Below are 17894 nucleotides of genomic sequence, written 5' to 3'. Positions count from 1 at the left end.
ACCTAGGTGGCCAGGAAGGCGTTTGGCTTCTTTTTTGCTTGAAGTTTCCAGAACCCCTGGGCATGGGAGCTGGACAGGGACCGTGTGGCCACCTGTGGTCCTGCTGCCCTCCTCTCAGACCCCGGGAGACTGGAGAGGACCCAGAATAGCTGGACCTCGACGCCTGACCCTCCCTGCCCGCCCTGTTCTCCTGGAGGCGTGCAGAGTGCCCCTCATGTCTCCCCCAGGGCCGGTCCTCCAGGCCCCTCTCCAAGCGGCCATTGCCATCTGTCAGTCTCCCTGTCTCAGTCCGCGTCTGTATTTCTGTCTCTGCCAGTGTCTTGGGCCCTGGTTTCTCTCCTGTGGGTCTGCCTCCCTCTCTCTCCCCCTCCCTCTCTCTCCCCCTCCCTCTCTCTCCCCCTCCCTCTCTCTCCCTCTTTCTCTCCCTCTCTCTCTTCCTGTCTTTTTCTCCCCTTCTCCATCTTTCTGGGTCTTGGTTCCTTTCCTGGGTCTCACCACCTCGGTTCCTCTCCACGTCTCCCTCCCCCGTCCCTCCTCCCCCTCCCTCCTTCCTCAGTGAGTGACCCTGAGGTCCTCTTGGGGCCAAGGAGACTCCTTCCCAGCCCCAGCTTCTCCTCGAGGTGCCGGGCAATCTCAGACCCCTTTCCTCTCCACTCCAGGGACTGACTTTCCCAGGACCCTGAGGGCGCCAGGAATGTGGGGCAGAGAGCAGGGAGGGCCGCCAGAGGCCCGCGGCGAGGACCCCCGTCCCCCCACCACTCAGCTCCTTTCAGCTTCTGGTGCAGATTCCCACTGCCCCTGATGCCCTGCCCCTCCTGGGCCTCAGTTTCTCCTCTGCAAAATGGGCAGACTCACCTCTGTCCCACTTATCTTCTAGGTCCCCGGGGAGTGTGTGCTCCCGAATGTTCACAGCATGATTAATGTGCCTGAACTGAGTGTGGATCCAGGGGGACGGGGAAGCCGAGAGTCGGGACAAGACCGGAAGCAGAGGTTGTAAGAATGTGTGTGACAGTGCTTACTGTCACCAAGAGACAGTGTGAGGTAGTGGGTTAGTGTGTGATTGTGAGGTCACAGTATGTGGCACAGGACGGTGTGACTGGGTGGGGGGACTACATGCGTGACACATGTAGGAATGCCTGTGACTTGTGAGTAGGGCAGGACTCTCAGGAAGAGTTGTGTCTGGATGACTGTGTATGTCACTGGGTGTGGTTGTCAGTGAGGTGACCACATATGACAGTGTGACCCTCAGAGCTTGAGTGTGTCTCAGTGACGTTGGGCATGTGTGCATTGGGGTGTGGCTGTGGACTCTGGGAAACCATGTGAAGAGTGTGAGACTTTGTGGGTGAGGCTGCCTAACACCATGTGTGACTTTGGCTCGTGTCACAGGTGGATTGTATGGCCATGGGAGGCACGTAAGGGCGTGTTCATGCCACTAACACCTCCCCTGGAGCTCCCGCTGTGGGCATGCTGTGATGGGGTGATAACTGAGGTGCCTGGACCTGTCCTCCTGGGACACACAGGCCAGCTGGGGAGATGGACAATATTTGTGCCATGACCCAGTGAATGTGTGAATGTCTCATTGACAGTGTTGTTGGGATTGTGGGAAACTGTGATGGTATCACTGTGTGTGTGTAGCAGTCCACAGCCCGGGCACCTGGGCAAGTGCCACTCTGGATGACTGTCAACCTGTGGGTGAGAGGCTGTGGCTCTCTGGGTATGTCTGGGGCTGTACAACTGTGAATGAATGTGAGACTCCCGGTGACAGCTTGCGAGGTTCTGTGACTGTCTCTCTTGTGGCTCAGCATATAGGACTGTGTGTGACGGTGTATGTGACTGAGGCTCTACCAGTGCTGGGTGGGACACTGTGTTCTGTGAATGGGAGTGTGAGAAATTGTGCACAATGGTGTCGGGGGTGGCCCTTGAGATGATAACTGTGACTGCTCTCCAGCATGACCATGATGCACGTGGCCGCCCCTCCTCCCTGCCCCAGAGCTCCCCATCCTGTTCTCAGTTCCGCCATGGCCCCGCCCCCACCCACCACCCCAGGCTGCCAGCGCCTGTCACCTCTTCCAGAGCACAGGGGAGGCAGTGGAGGCAACACAAGCGCTGCAGGAGCAAGTGATCGGGTACAGGACTGGGGACAGGTGAGGAGTCCCCGTCCCAATCCACTCCCCTTGCCCTCGACCCTCCAGCTCCCCCCGCCCCCCTCCCCTCTCTCAGTCTATGCCTTTGTCACTCTCCCAGTGCCGGAGTCTCTGTCTCAGGCTGTTTGGCCTGTGGGTCATTTTCTGTCCACACTTCTGTGTCTCTTTCCATGTCCCCCCCCCTTTGTCTCCTAGCCCACAATTTTATCTCTTTCTCTGATCTTTTGGTAACTGATCTCTGGCTGTGTGTCTCACTGTCTCTCAGTCTCTGGGTCTCTGTATTTCTGACTCCGCGTTTGTCTTTCTGGGTCTCTGACTGAGATCCCCCTTGCTGTCCCCTTCCCCTACACTGTGGGTGTGCAGGGTGGTAGGGATGGGTGTTGGGGGTTAGAACAAAGAATTTTCAGGTATCTGGGACCCTGAAGACCCAAACCCAGGGTCTAAGGCCTCTCTGGTCCCCAATATTTGGATGCTGGGAGAGGGCTGTCCCACTGACTCTGGCCCTTATCCACCTGGCATGGGATATTTTTGTATAAGGTTGGGTTCCTATTTGCAGTTTGAAAACCCTTTTGGCTGGGCGAATGGGAGCTCAAATGGCTGTTTTGAGCTCCCCCCAGGCTTGGATGAGGGTTTCTACTCCCTCTTCTCCAAGCCTGTCCCCAGGCTCCGTCAGTCTCTAGATGTACACCCTGGGTGATACTGAGGCTTCTGCCCAGCCCAGCTCTAGGGCAACCGCCCCCTCTGCAAACACCCCTCCCTTCCACCCCGGCTGCCCCAGCAACAGTTGGGGGCGGCAGAGGAATCACGCCTGGGATCTCGGCCCCACCCACTACCACCTGGGGCCCCGCCCACCCACACGCCTCTGCCCCGCCCCAATCTCACGCGTGGAGGCAGCAGAGGAGGCTGCTGCTTCTCAGTCCCCCTGTAGCAATCCCTAAGGCAGGTGGGCCCTGGAGTTGGGGGTCCGAGGGCGGGGGTCAGAGGTGCTGACTCTACTTCTCCAGGCTCGACTGCCTCTGGGTGGCCAGACCCATTGTCGCCCTCAGGATGCCAAACTCTCCGCCCCTGCGCCTGCTGCTGCTCCTCTGGCTCTGGGGACTGCCGCTCCGGAGGGCGGAGGTGAGGACCGGAGGGGACCCGGTTCAAAGCTTGGAGGGAGGTCTGGGGACTGTGTTATGTCTCCATCCACCTCAATGAGAGTTTTAAGACTGCTTCTCTCGCTCACGTTCAAGTATTGATGGTGGTTTCCAGTCCCCTTCCCCCTACAAATCCTCCTGGTGAAGTACACTCCCTCTTCAATTTTCCTAAAGGTTTGCAATCTCCCTCAACAAATCCCTCGGCGGCTTCTAGGCAACCCCCAAAACTTCAAAGAGGTTTCTAGGCCACCCGAGACTCCAGGGCCAAATTGAACAGCCCCTCCAAGTCTCTCTAGGGGATCTCTGGCGGGGGAGAGGATTGGTTTGGGGGGTCCTCCCTTCTGTCTTCTCGTAGACAGGCTCTGAGGGGCAGACGTCGGGGGAGCTGTACCAGCGCTGGGAACGGTACCGCAGGGAGTGCCAGGAGACCTTGGAGGCCGCGGAGCCGCCCCCAGGTACGACCAGGACCGATGGGAGGGGATGGAGAACTGGCTGGGGCTGAGATGGGTGGGCTTGGGGCGGGCCTAGGACTGACGGGCGGGGCCTGGGGCGGGGTCTGAAAGGGGAGAAACCCGGGATTGGTGTGGGCTGTGTCAGAGACACGTGGGTGGGGCTTGGCCTTGGTGGGAGGGGCTTAAACCTGACATCCTCACTTTAGTGGGATGCGATTTGTCAGAGAGGCCCGAGAAGCTTGAAATGGCACTGCAGGGGGCGGGGTTTGGGTGGGGTCTGGGAAGGTTCTGTCTAGGTGGGAAGAATCTAGAGACCCAAATTGCTTAGTGAGAGGAGATCCAGGTGGGGTTAGGCGGATGGGCGGAGCTGGAACACTGAGCTGGCCGCCCAGTAGGTCCATTCAGCATTTGGCCTCCACGTCCGCCCCCAGGCCTCGCCTGTAATGGGTCCTTCGATATGTACGTTTGCTGGGACTATGCTGCACCCAACGTCACTGCGCGTGCGTCCTGCCCCTGGTACCTGCCCTGGCACCGCCACGGTGAGGTGCTCTCTGGTCCTTTATGCTCAGACTACCCTGCAACTCATCTGCACCCCTTTCTGCTTCTTTCTGTCCCCTGCCCCTCTGTCCTCCTTCCCTCTCTATCAGGCTTGGTGTCTCCTGTCTAACCCTGGCTTTCTCTTGCACAGTGCCCCTTCCCTGCACCTCATCTAAGGATCACTGGGGTTCTTATTGTCTTTCCTCTTTTCGAGCCTGTCTTTGTCTTTGGGCACCTGTGGTCTTCCTGGCCTAACTAGCTATGTAGCTTCGTGTGGTTTACTTAACTGCTTTGTATTTCAGCTTCCCCATCTGTAAAATGGTATTAATGAAAGTATCACTTTCATAAGCTTGTATGAATATTAAGCTGATTGATACATATAAAACGTTATAAAAGGGTTTATCACCACCACCATGATTTCACAGTGCTCTGTTTACAGTTTTTTTAATATATATTTTTTGATGTCTTTATTTATTTATTTTTATGTGCTGAGGATCGAACTCAGTGCCTCACACGTGTTAGGCAAGCATTCCACCACTGAGCCCCAGCCCAGCCCTACAGTTTGCTTTTCTCTTTGTCTGTCCCTTGATCCCCTCTATTTTCTCACAGTGGCCACAGGCTTTGTTCTTCGACAGTGTGGTAGTGATGGCCAGTGGGGACCTTGGAGAGACCACACCCAGTGTGAGGATCCAGAGAAGAATGGCTCCTTTCAGGTAAGAAAAGGCAAGGGAGGGGCTGGGATAGTGGCTCAGTGAGGGTAGGCCTGGCCCAGGCGGGACCTGGATTGACCCTCAGCACCACATAAAAATAAAACTATTGTGTTGTGTCCATCTACACCTAAAAAATAAATATTAAAAGAAAAAAAGAAAAGGCAAGGGATTCAGGGTAGGAAGTCTAGGGAGAGGTGAAAAGGCAGTAGCCTCAGGCTGAGCCTGAAGGCCCTTGTGCTGTTCAGGATTTGAGGTTGAAAGTAATAGAGACCCAACTCAATCCTGGCTTAAAGGAGAAAAAAGAGACACATTGACTTCTTTTTGTGCTTTTCAATCACAGTATACAGAAATAGCTTCAGGTACAGCAAGATCAAGTGCTCAAATTATATGGTGGGTCCTGTCTGTCACCATATCATGCCTGTTTGTCTCATCTTTTCTGTGGGTGGAAAAAGGGTGGCCTGCACTGGCACCAGGCTCACATCCTATCAACCAAGCCACACTGTGGGAAGACTGAGCTTCCTTCTCCATAAGTGTTCCGGGATTGACTCTTGTTGTCCTGGTTTGAGTACTGTAGCTTCCCTGAATTTACCACAGTGTGTGTGTGTGTGGGGGGGGTGTGTGTGTGGAGGGTCAGACAATTGGTAATGAACCCAGCCCTGGAGCTGGGGTGGAGTCAGCCCCACAGAAACAGGGTAGGAGGTGCCTCAAGAGAAAACTGATATGCTGGGAAATTTAGGGGGATTGTGCAGCCCTGCCTAGGCCTGAGGGAAGAGCCAAGTCTTGTTCTCTTGTCCTCCTTGCCCTCGCCAGGACCAGAGGCTGATCTTGGAGCGGCTGCAGGTGGTGTACACCATCGGCTACTCCTTATCCCTTGCCACACTGCTGCTTGCCCTGCTCATCTTGAGTTTCTTCAGGTGGGATCCCCAGCCCTGAGTGGCAGTGGCAGAGATATGGGTACGGTAATCCCAGCAGCTTGGGAGGCTGAGACATGAGGATTGTGAGTTCAAAGCCAGCCTCAGCCATTTAGGAAGGCCCTAGCAACTCAGTGAGACCCTGTCTCTAAATAAAATACAAAATAAAAGGGCTGGGGGTCTGGGGATGTGGCTCTGTAGTTAAGGGCCCATGGATTTAATCCATGGTACCAGGAGAAAAAAAAAGTGGAGGGCGTGGAGGCCAGGTTCCTGATGCCACTACCTTCAAGCCCTCACTGATGGTTCTATGAAAAGGACTCATGAGTGGTTAAAGGGACGCTGTGGGATTGAGGACTGCTCTCCAGGGGTTCTCAGAGGGCCTCTCAAATCCCCCAGGCGGCTGCGCTGCACCCGTAACTACATCCACATCAACCTGTTCACGTCCTTCATGCTGCGAGCTGCAGCCATTCTCACCCGAGACCGGCTGCTACCTCCACCTGGTCCCTACCCTGGCGACCGTGGCCCCACAATGTGGAATCAGGTGTGCATCCTCCTCCTGATCTTCAAATGGGAAACTGCCCCTACTGGTGGGATCAGGAAGTCCTCTACCCATTTGCTACCTGTTCCAGCAACAACGGTTTCCCCCTTGACCCCTCCAGACACATCTGGAAAGGGACACTTCCAGCTCAGCCTCCCCCATCATTCCCATTTACTGGAATTTCTCATTCCCTCTCTCTCATGATTGCACCCATCAGTGGACTTTTCACCAGATAGGGAAGCCTCCCTCCTGGAGGCCAGATGGACAGGGTGGGAGAAACTAACTGGGGGGGGGGGAGGGTGGGAAGCCGCCAGTTTGTAACTGAGAGATGGGTAGAGGGCACATCTGCTGTGGGAGGTACAGGCAGGAGACTCACAAGTTCCAAGATAGCCTCAGCACTTAGTGAGGCCCTAAGCAACTTAGCAGGACCCTGTTTCAAAATAAAAAGGGAAAAGGGCTGAGGATGTGGCTCAGTGGCCACATGCCCCTGGTTCAATCCGGGTTTAAAAAAACGATGAGATGGGGGTTCCGTAAGCTGGCAGGAGAATCCAGTTTTCAGACAGAGCTAGGGTGTCAGAGGCCACATTGTGGAGTGATGGAGGTGGGGCTCTGGTGACAAATGGAAGATGGCAACTGTTAAGGGCACAGAGTGAGAGAGTCCATATTGGAAGAGACTAGGGTGTGAGAAACCAGCCAGATACCATCCACTGAGGACAGAGTGGGAATCATTTGATGACAAGAGATGAGGAGGAATGGTTACCAGGTGGAAGACCTGGGGCCACCTGGCCACCCTGACTGCCCTCTACCCCTGTCTGACGGCTCCCTAGGCCTTAGCGGCCTGCCGCACGGCCCAGACGTTGACCCAGTACTGCGTGGGTGCCAACTACACGTGGTTGCTGGTGGAGGGTGTCTACCTGCACCGGCTCCTAGTGCTGGTGGGAGGCTCTGAGGAGGGCCACTTCTGCTGCTACCTGCTCCTCGGCTGGGGTGAGCCCCGACTCTCTCCCCCACCCAGCCTAGCGCGCCTCGGCTCCCCCACTGCCCAGCTGGTCTACCTCAGGGGTCTCCTCCCCTCTTTAGGCTTCTGCCTCCCCATCAGGGCAGAAGATTCCGCGGGTCTTGGGCCTGGCAGGGCCTGTGAGCGCGCTGACAGCTGCGGCCGGGTGGGGGGTGGGGGTCGGGGTCTGCACAGGGGCCCCCGCGCTTTTCGTCATTCCCTGGGTGATCGTCAGGTACCTGTACGAGAACACGCAGTGAGTTGCGGGTCTGGGGCAAGACCTGGGAGGTGGGGGGAACTTTGAGGGATGTGGGCGGGGAGGGATGGAAACATGGGAAACCGGTTGCAAAGTAAAGGGGATCTTGGAAAGGTTCAAGGATTCCTGGAAAGGGGATGGGGTGGGGCCTTAATAGTCATGGGCGGGGCCTTAAGGGAAGTGGGTGGGACTTAAGGATGGTGGACGGGGCCTGCAGAGTGTACCTGCCAGAGATCCGGTGAGTCTAGGGTTTTTCTGTGTCTCAGTGCGACCCTGCATCCCCCAGGTGCTGGGAGCGGAACGAGGTCAAGGCTATTTGGTGGATCATACGCACCCCCATCCTCATAACCATCTTGGTATGGCCGCTCCTGCAATCCTCCAGGCCATCCTCTGTGATTTCCCATTTTGGGAAACGGGGCGCCACTCCTGCCCTCGAGTGGGGTCGCGTCTGGCTCAGCTTCTCTCTTCTCACAGATTAATTTCCTCATCTTTATCCGCATTCTTGGCATTCTTGTGTCCAAGCTGAGGACGCACCAGATGCGCTGCCCAGACTACCGCCTGAGGTGAGGCCCGCGGGAGGGGCCGGCCGCTAACGGGGTGCAGAGGCCTGAGGACACTGCCCCCCTCTCTGCCCAGGCTGGCTCGCTCCACGCTGACGCTGGTGCCGCTGCTGGGTGTCCACGAAGTGGTGTTTGCTCCCGTGACGGAGGAACAGGCCCGCGGCGCTCTCCGCTTTGCCAAGCTCGGCTTTGAGATCTTCCTAAGCTCCTTCCAGGTGCTCAGGCAGATGCGGGGCTGCACACTTCCTTCTAGCTCCCTCTTTCCCAACCTAGTGGCGCCAGGTCTATGATCGTCTCTGAGTAGGCCTTCCATGGGGCGTGAAGATGGGATTTTGTGCCTTCATTTATGCATGTGACACGCCGTGCTGAGCTAGGCTGGGCTACCTCGGGTTTGGGGGAGCCACAGGGACCAAGGCAGGAACCTGGGTGACCACAGCAGGACTGCTTCCAGGTGAGGAGCAAGGACAGAGCTGGAAGCACATTCCGGTTGCCCCTCAGCGCTGCTTGGCAGCTGTGCAGTTCTGGCCTCTGGGTGGGGGCTGGAGTGAGGCAAGTGAGATGCGTGAGGTGGAGAGGTTAAGGAGGTGTCCGTTCCAAGTTTAAGGCTGCACTTGATTGCCTAACCCCAGCCTTACCTCATTAGGCCTCAGTCTTCTCATGTCTAAAACGGGGACAATACTGGTCTCACCTCACAAGGCTGTTTATTCATTATATTCAGCAAAAAATTGTTGAACGTTTATATGTATATCTAAGCTCTCTTCCAGGCTTATGGTGGAAATACAGCCAAGAGCCAAATGGTCTCTATCCTCTAGTAGGAAAGACAGATACTAAAGATGCTATATAAATAGAATATACAGAATATTAGATGGTGTGTGTATCATATATGTACACACACACACACTAATAAACAGAATATTAGGAGGTGGAAAAGAGAGAGGACAAGAAGAGAAAAATGAAGAGTATCCATGGAAAGATGAGGTTGATATTTTAGACAGGGGATCAAGGAGGGCCTTCCTAAGAAGGAGACATTGGGGCAGAGACCCAAGAAAGGCAAAGGAACAGCCAGGTAGATATTTGAGCAAATGTTCCAGGAAGAGAAATGCCAGGGGCCAGATTATAAGGCAGGGAGGACAGGGTGCCTGGAGCTCAGGAGTCAGAAGCAGGAAGTGGGTGTGAGGACAGAGAAGTGAGGGGCCTCAGAGACCAAATTCCTGAGCCAAACTTTAGTTGGCTTTTTTTTTTTCTTTCTTTTTTTTTTTTTTCTGCTAAAAGAGGAGGAATGTGATCTGAGTTAGATTTAAATAGGATTGTGGGAAATAATAAGTAATGTCTTAATAATAGCTCATATCCATAATTGATATTAAATTTTTTTGGTACTAGAGATTGGACCCAGGGATGCTTTGCCACTACCAGGGATGATTTGCAACTACCAACTTTTTAATTTTTTTTTTTTTTTTTTTTTTTTTTTTTTTTGAGAAAGAGTCTCACTAAGTTGCTGAGGCTTGTCTCGGACATGCACTCCTGATCAGTCTTCTGAGTTGCTGGGATCACAGGTGTGCACAACTATGCGCCACTGCACCCGGCCTTGATTTTTAAATTTATCAATTAACTTTTTAAAAATTTAATATTTTTTGATGTTAATGGACCTTTATTTTTTATTCATTTACTTATCTGTGGTGCTAAGAATCAAACCCAGAGCCCCATACATGCTAAGCAAGTACTGTACCACTGAGCCACAACCCCATCCCTCAATTAAGTTTTTGACTATAAAATAAAAAATATATTTTTGTTACTAGGGATTAAACCCAGGCATTTTCCACCACTTAGCCACATCTTCAACTACCTCCCCCGCTTTCTTTTCTGAAAGAGGGTCTCACTAAGTTTCTGAGGCTGGCTATTGAACTTGCAATCTTCCTGCCTCAGCCTCCCACTGGGATTACAACAGGTCTGTGCCACCAACCTCAGAATCACATTTTTAGTTAAACTATTTTTGGTACTGGGGGCCTCACACAAGCTAAGCACAAGCTCTACTCATGAGCTTCACCCAGTCCCATTTTGCCTTTATTTAAATTCTTTAAATTCAGATGTAGAGCTAGGTGGGGTATGCACATCATGGATTCCAGAGACTCAGGAGGTTGAGACAGGAGGATCCCAAGTTCAAGGCTGTCCTCAGCAACTTAGATCCTGCCTCAACATAAAAATAAAAAGGGCTGGGGATGTGGCTCAGCTGTATAGCACCTGGGTTCAATCCCCAGTACTGCAAAATAAATAAATAAATTCAGATGTAGAACATATACAGACTTATAAAAATATAAACTACTTATAATTTATTTATAATGAATGCTATATAATAACAAATTCTAATAAGATTAAGCAAGGAAAACAAAGGTTAACTGTATGTATGTATTAGGAACTAGTTTCTTGCAATGTTAATCACCATTGGATGCTCCACTTTCCAGATGAAGAAACTGAGCATTTCTAAGTGTGGAAGTAGGAAAAGAGTTTTCATCTCCAGGCTACCTATGTCCAAGTCCCCTGTTATCAACCCCTATTGCTCAGCAAACAGGTTAGGACAATGAGAGGAGCTGGGAGCCAGGGAGCAGGTGATGGCCATAGTCTAGGACCAGGGTGGCAGCAGCCAAAGTGCTTTGGGGCGGGACAAGAGTTCTAGCTTCATTAAGGGGGTGGTTCCAATGCCATGGCTACCTGCGATCTGACCCCAGTTCCTCCTTGCGCAGGGTTTCCTGGTCAGCGTCCTCTACTGCTTCGTCAACAAGGAGGTAGGGAGAGGACCTCCCACGCCCTCTGGCGGCGGCTCGAGGAACGGCGCCGCCCCTGAGCGCTCTGCCATTGCAGGTGCAGTCGGAGATCCGCCGCGGCTGGCACTACTGCCGCCTGCGCTGCAGCCTCGGCAAGGAGCAGCGGCCCAAGCTCCCGGAGCCCCCTTCCCGGGCCCTGCCCTCGGGCTCTGGCCCGGGCGAGATCCGCGTCGGTCGTGCCTTGTCCTTGGGGGCGCTGCCAGGGCCTAGGGATGAGGGCAGCCGGGTTTTGGAAAGTTACTGCTGAGTATGGGAATCCTGTGTCTGTGGTGAGCACGTATTTATTGAGTGCCTACTGTGTATCAGACCCGGTGCGGGGGACGCTGGGGAAATGGGGAAGAAGGGAACAGAAGACAAGGTCCCTGCTCTCCTGGAGATCCCAACTGGGTGGGGGATGCTGATCGTGAACACAAAATGTGAAGCTACACATAGGCTGTGGAATGGCTCATGAAGAGAATTTAGAAGGGGCCCAGGGCTGTCTGGGAGGCCATCTCTGAAGATGTGACATCAAATCACTTCTGAATACCTGAAAGAGTTTAAGGTGACAACTTCAGAAAGAATTGGAGGACAAGATTTTGAGTAGAAGAAAGCATGTGCAAAAGCCTTGGGGCAGGAGGGAGCTGTCCGTGGCTGTAGAACAGGAGGCTGAGGGGGTTGGAGTGGGGTAGAGGCCCACAGATGAGGAGCACAGGAATTGGATTTTATTCCAGGTGCAATGAAGATTTTAGCAGGAGTGTTTCCTGGGCTGTTTCAAATGGATCAATCTCCTGCTCTACAGGAAATGGATTACCGGGCAGGAGTGGAAGCCAGGAGCCCAGTGGGTGGGGGTGGGGTGGGGTGGACAAATACTGAGCCCACAGAGAGGTGAGAAGCAGGTGGATTCTGAAGCTATTGCAAAGATAGAGAGGACCTGCTTTGGATGTCATGAGGAAGTGTGGTGGCAAAGGGTCAAGGAGGGCCCCTGGGTCTGGGGTGGGAGAGTGAGGAAAGGTGGGGAAATGGGGTTCAGGGAGGGGAGAACCAAGAATGCTCTTTGGACATGTTACACTGGTGACATAAGCCATGGGTTGGGTCAGAAGGCCTGGACCTCGTGGGAGAGCTGAGAGCTGGAAACAGAATGAGAGGACAGACAGAGATACAGACACAGGCAGTTCAAGGCAGGCCTGAACGGAAACCTCCTATCCAGAACAGCTGGGAGAGTATGCGCACCCCACCCTTCTGCAATGGGTGGCCTTGGAACTGCAAGGACTGGGGGGAAGATGACGGCCTCATCCTGTGTTTGGACCACTCGTATACATGCAGTGCCCTCACCTCTCAACCATCCCTACCCATAGATTTAGTTAGTACCTGAGTGCTGTGTTTCCCTGGACAGATGTGTCCCATAGCTGAACTTCGAGTCTTTCTAAGCTTACGGCCCTGCTGGACCCCCACCCCTAGCCCTCTGGGTTCTGGTGGGGTGGGGGCCACAGGGTAAGGCCCTGGTAAATAAAACATGAGAAACCATTGCCTTTTCTCTTTCTGGGTGGGAGAATCTTCTTGGCCAGGATACAAAGGGCAACAACCGAGATGAGCTGCATGGCTTGGAGAGGGTCTGTGGGGGTCTTGCTCAACGTCGGCCACATGCTGCCACTGTCCCCCCTGCCTAAGAAAATCCCCAGTTGGGGATATTACATGTAATCTCCTAATACTTAACTGTTTAAGACACATACAAACTAAAGTTTTTTTTTGTTTTGGTATTAGGGATTGAACCCAGGGCACTCAACCACTAATTTATTTTTGGTGCTGCGGTTTGAACCAGCAAGACAAGCACTCTACCACTGAGCTATATCCCTAGCCCCCTTTTATTTTTTTTATTTTTTAAAGAAAGAGTGAGAGAGAGGGAGAGAGAATTTTAATATTTATTTTTTAGTATTTGGCGGACACATCTTTGTCTGTCGTGCTGAGGATCGAACCCGGGCCGCACGCATTCCAGGCGAGTGCGCTACTGCTTGAGCCACAACCCTAGCCCCCCTTTTATTTTTGAGACAGTTTTGCTAACTTGCTGAGGCTGGCCTCAAACTTCCCATCCTCCTGCCTCAGCCTCACAAGCTGCTGGGATTACAGGCATGTGCCACTGTGCCTGGCCATATATACAAATTAAAATTATAAGCACATGTGTGCACACATATACATCTTTTATGTTAATATTTTTTAATTGCAGATGTACACCATAACTTATTTTAAATTTATTTATTTATTATTTAGTTTTTAGTTGTAGTTGGACACAATGTCTTTATTTAACTTATTTTTATGTGGTGCTGAGAATCAAACTAGGGCCTCGCACGGCTAGGTGAGCACTCTACCCCTGAGCCGCAAGCCCAGCCCCATGCGCATCTTTTTAATTTTTTTTTTTTTGTGGGGGAGGGGGGGGAAGAGTACCAGGGATTGAATTCAGGGGCACTTGACCACTGAGCTACATCCCCAGCCCTATTTTGTGCTTTAATTAGGGACAGAGTCTCACTGGGTTGCTTAGCACCTCACTGTTGCTGAGGCTGGCATTGAACTTGCAATCCTCTTGCCTCAGCCTCTGGAGCCATTGGGATTACAGGTGTGCGTCACTGTGCCCTGCACATGTGCATCATTTTTGAGGGCTGCTTCTCTAGTTTGGCCCTATCTGGAAGACAGAGATCCAAGGATGGAAGACAGAATACATCCGCACACACCACAGCAAGATGAAGATTGTCCTTAATCCTCCCAATAAGTAAGGCCTCCTTGAGTTTGTAGAGAATTCCTCTCAAGTTTTAAGTATGCTGTAATTTGAGGGGCAGCAGAGCTCAGGACCAGAAGTCACAGGACCAGGAGCAGGCAGGTTTGAATCATACCATCACTTCCCAGCTGGATGTCCCTGGGAAGTCACATCACTCTGCTGTGCCTCAGCTCCCTCTTCTAGAAAATGGAGGACACCTTGGAGCACTGAGCCTGGCATCCTAACAGTATCAGAGTGCTGCCTGCCCCAAGTGCACACCCACTCCTCCACCTGCAAGGGCAGGGTGGGATTCCCAGACACCACTGTGTCCCTAGTATTATGACATACAGCTAGACACCTGGGGGATGTCTGCTCACAGGACAAGTGGGAAAAAAGACCAAAAGAAAATTGAGTTGGGCTCTTAGTGAGGTCATTTGTGTCTAACCTATCCACTTCATGGATAGTTCCAGAAGTGAGGCCTGGATAGGGCAGAGAAAGCGACTCATCACATGCTCAGGGGCTCTGGAATCAGCATTTACCCCCACATACAGGTGTTTCTCTCCCTCTGTCCCAAGGCTGCACCACTCACAAAGCCCTGGGAATAGACAGATACCACTAGGATTTAAAAAACAAAAACAAAAACAAAACAGGACTTTATTATTCCGATCACAAAGGGCAGGTCTTCACAGGACAGGGAAGCAAGTTCTGACAGTGGGAAGGAGCCCCTACTTGCCAGCGATGAGGGGGTTCCGCAGGACCACAATGACGGAGTCTCCACGCAGAAACATCTTGGAGATGTAGCGGTCCTTGTTGACTGGCTTGGACTTCTTCTTGCCCTTGCCACTCTTGGGGACCTCGGTCCACATCTCCTTCACATTCTCCAGCACCATGTTGCAGTGCCTGGTGGGGCAGGGAGTAGGGAAGCAAGAGTAGTTGTTGTTGGTGGGGAATCTTCTAAATACCCTTCCTCTGCCCAGCAGCATGGTATAAAGAAGGTGCAGGTCCTGGGCCAAGGACAACTGGGCTTCATCTCCATGTTTTTAGAGAGGCCTGAACAAAGGACTTCATCCCCCTGTGCCTCAGTTTCCGCTTTTCTAAAATGGAAAAAATCATGGTTCCTTTCTCATAGGACTGCTGTGAAGATCAGATGAATAAATACAGCATTTCTGAAAAGCACTCAGAGCACAGCCTGGCACAGAGTAAAGGCAAACACAGCTCCTCATGTGTGGTTAAGTATTTAGGAGGAGCAACAGAAAAGCACCTTCTTCTGGAGACCTAGAGGCTCCTGGGGTGCTGGGACCTGAGGTGGCACCTGATATTTGTGCTCCAGTCCTGTTGTCCCTGTCCTCACAGTGCTGGGTGGACATGTGTGATGACAGCAAGGGACTGGCTCATTCAACAAATGCTTTCTAAATGCAGCCGACACACATCTTTTGAAACACAACCACCAGGGCAGTGAGTAAAAGATGCCTGTCCTTGTGGTGTGCACCGCAGCCAAGAGAAGAGCAAGAAACAAGGGAACAGGGATCTAGAATATACCGTCAGGTGGTGATATGAAGAGAATCAGCAGGGGTATAGCTCAGTGGTGGAGCATCTGCCTAGCACCCTGAATTCAATCCCCAGCACCACCAAAAAAAAAAAAAAAAAAAAAAAAAAAGAGGAGGAGGGTGAGGGAGCTTTGTATGAGAGGTACTGTGAGGTGAAATTGATTGGCAGGGAAAGTTGGACACAGTGGCACATGCCCATTAAAAAAAAGCCCACAACAACAAAAATCCCATTGCTATAACACACAGACACCTCTTAACTCCACAAAGGAACCCCTGAACACCTATATGTGAGTGCATGGGAGTCAAAATGGCAGGAAAGGGTGGCAGTGGGCTGGAAGGCTAATGGAGATGGAGAAAAGCGGAGACTCACCTTCATAAGAAAAAATAATATCATGTAAACCACTATTATATAAACATTGTTATCCCTAGCCTCTAGAGCAGGAATGCAAGGCACAGTGGGATGAAGTGACTCTTTCCCAACAGTCTACACTCTTGTTTTATTTTTCTTCAGAAAACCCATCATCACATATGACACACATTTATGTGCACTGCATTGGTTTCCTTACTGAGAGCATAAATTCCCTGAAATCAGGAACCATGTTTGTGTTAGTCATGTTGTGTCTCCAGAGCCTAAAATAGTACCCAGTGGGGGTGGATGCTCTAATTATGTAATTAACTGCAAACTGATTAAGAGCACTGTGTGCCAAATGCTGTACTAGGCACTTTACATGTATTAAGTCACTGAATCTCTACACCCCACAATTACCATTATTGTACCTATAAGAAAGTCACTTACAAAAGGGCACCTGACTGCTATGAGGTAGAGCTGGAACATGAACCCAGGCAGCTGGCTCCTAGGTCCATGTCCATTACCACTGCACTGTGTAGCTGGAGGGCAAGGAGAGACAGCCATACCTTGTGGTGTTAAGATGCCCCTCCCCTCTGCTGTTCTATGGCTTCCGAGAAGTCTTTTATTCAGGCTCTTCAGACCAGAGCTGAGGCAGCTTTTCTACATCTACACCCTTTGCTTACCTGTCAAAGGCCTTCACACGGCCCAAGAGTTTCTTATTGTTACGGCAGTTGATGAGCACTTGGGTGTTGTTCTTGACTGACTGTGTGAGCACAGAGAGTGGACCTGTGTTAAATTCCTCCTCCTCCCGCTTCTGAAGCTCCTCTGGGGTCATCTCACTCTTGGGCTTGTTGAGGAGGCTCCTGAATAAGCAAGTATAGAACCCAGAATTGAGAAGGGCTTAGGCTGGGAGCATGAGTGATCAAGGCCTTGCCCTACATCACCCATTCTCATCTGTTTTGGCATCACCACCTGGATGCCTGACAGACGTTTCTAACTTCGCCTGTCCCAGGCTTAGTTCCCAACTGTCCGACTACCTCAACCTACTTCTAGTCTATTCTCAGTACTCCCCATCTCTGTTGGCAACTCCATCTTTCCAGTTCTCGGGGCAAGAACTCTGATGTCTACTTAATTCATCACCTCCTACATCAAATCTACATCCACAATCTGACCATTTCTTTCCAAGGCCTAAACCTCCATGTCCCATCTTGTGATAAAAGGAAAATCTACTTTTTCCAATACCCTACCTCTGCCCCCTCTCACTCTATTTCTGCCACACTGGCCTCCTGGGTGGTCTTTGAATACAGGAGGCAAACTTTCACTTCAAGGTCTGTACATTTGTTTTTCCCTCTGCCTGGAACCCCCAAATAACTATGTAATTCACTATCTCATTTTCTTCAGGTCTTTGCTCAAATGTTCCTTCTGTGATAATTATTAAGGTACTGGCATTCCTCATTGTCTTTACCCTACTTGATTATTTCTTTATTCGCAGCTCTGATCACCTAACATACCCTAAACTCGTTTATTACTCTAACTGTGGCCTGCCTACTCCCGTCTCCTAATAAACCTTTGTGGGAACTTTTTCTTGGGGGTGAGGACCTTTTATTCACTGATGTATCCCAAAACAGTGCCCGACACATGAGCATTCAATGTAATATCTGCTGAATAAATAAGCAAAATCACTTCAGTGACTTGTTATTGTAAAAGCCACCCATCTGCAGCTTAAATGATGTGGCTATGTCCCTTGTCGCGAATCGTTACTCCTAATAGTCCCCACTTCCCTCCCCGAGGTTCTTTAATCTACATAGCTTCCCCTTAAAATTCACTTGAACAAGACTAACTAGGAAAGCTCTAGTCCGTTATGTAATAAAGCAGTCCCTTTTCCCGAACGCAAGATCCGCCAAAGACCCCACGCCGGTTCTCAAACTCTTCAGGAGAAAAGTACGCCACTTCATCCGCTAAGACCTCTCCCTCCGCCCAGGCTCTGCTCAACCCCTTCCACCGTAAATCGGCGAAATTTACACCCTCAAACTGGCACCAGCCGCCTAATCCCAGCCCAGCCTCACATGGTGGCAGCTGCGTCCTCAAGTAGCTACCGTCTCCTCCGCGTTGCTTCGGCCTCTGGAGAGGAGAGAGGAGAGGCGGGACTTCCGCTTCCTGTGGCCCACTTCCGTGGGCGCCTGCGCAAACCAACCATTGGACAGGGGGCGTGG

At 51.8% G+C, this 17894-nt stretch overlaps 2 protein-coding genes across 2 annotated transcripts; one reads left to right on the top strand and one right to left on the bottom strand.

Moving 5' to 3' along the window:
* The first annotated feature begins 2080 nt into the window (after window positions 1-2080).
* Window positions 2081-11847, top strand: Gipr (gastric inhibitory polypeptide receptor). The gene is made up of 14 exons (XM_076838767.2): window positions 2081-2144; window positions 3149-3263; window positions 3636-3735; window positions 4164-4271; window positions 4879-4982; window positions 5790-5893; window positions 6287-6431; window positions 7256-7415; window positions 7621-7681; window positions 7968-8037; window positions 8156-8244; window positions 8318-8456; window positions 10980-11021; window positions 11098-11847. The coding sequence occupies exons 2-14, from the start codon at window positions 3192-3194 to the stop codon at window positions 11305-11307; spliced, it is 1404 nt and encodes a 467-aa protein (XP_076694882.2). The 5' UTR covers window positions 2081-2144; window positions 3149-3191; the 3' UTR covers window positions 11308-11847.
* A 2559-nt stretch (window positions 11848-14406) lies between these two features.
* Window positions 14407-17852, bottom strand: Snrpd2 (small nuclear ribonucleoprotein D2 polypeptide). The gene is made up of 3 exons (XM_076838478.1): window positions 17748-17852; window positions 16365-16544; window positions 14407-14685 (listed from the first exon to the last, which is right to left on the bottom strand). Coding segments are annotated over exons 1-3 (357 nt in total). The 5' UTR covers window positions 17750-17852; the 3' UTR covers window positions 14407-14510.
* Between the last annotated feature and the right edge of the window lie 42 nt (window positions 17853-17894).

This window comes from Callospermophilus lateralis, chromosome 18 (assembly GCF_048772815.1).
Source record: "Callospermophilus lateralis isolate mCalLat2 chromosome 18, mCalLat2.hap1, whole genome shotgun sequence".
Taxonomy (NCBI): domain Eukaryota; kingdom Metazoa; phylum Chordata; class Mammalia; order Rodentia; family Sciuridae; genus Callospermophilus; species Callospermophilus lateralis.
Note: the sequence above shows the minus strand (reverse complement) of the source record. Positions and strands in the feature narration are given on the sequence as shown.

Excerpts from the sequence above, each read along its gene's own strand:
- Snrpd2 (XM_076838478.1), bottom strand. Across the intron at positions 14,686-16,364 it reads CGTGTGAAGGCCTTTGACAG|GCACTGCAACATGGTGCTGG; the intron begins GTAAGCAAAGGG and ends CTGCCCCACCAG.
- Gipr (XM_076838767.2), top strand. The coding sequence starts at position 3,192 with ATGCCAAACTCTCCGCCCCTGCGCCTGCTGCTGCTCCTCTGGCTCTGG. Across the intron at positions 4,983-5,789 it reads AGAAGAATGGCTCCTTTCAG|GACCAGAGGCTGATCTTGGA; the intron begins GTAAGAAAAGGC and ends TGCCCTCGCCAG. Across the intron at positions 8,038-8,155 it reads CCATCCTCATAACCATCTTG|ATTAATTTCCTCATCTTTAT; the intron begins GTATGGCCGCTC and ends CTCTTCTCACAG.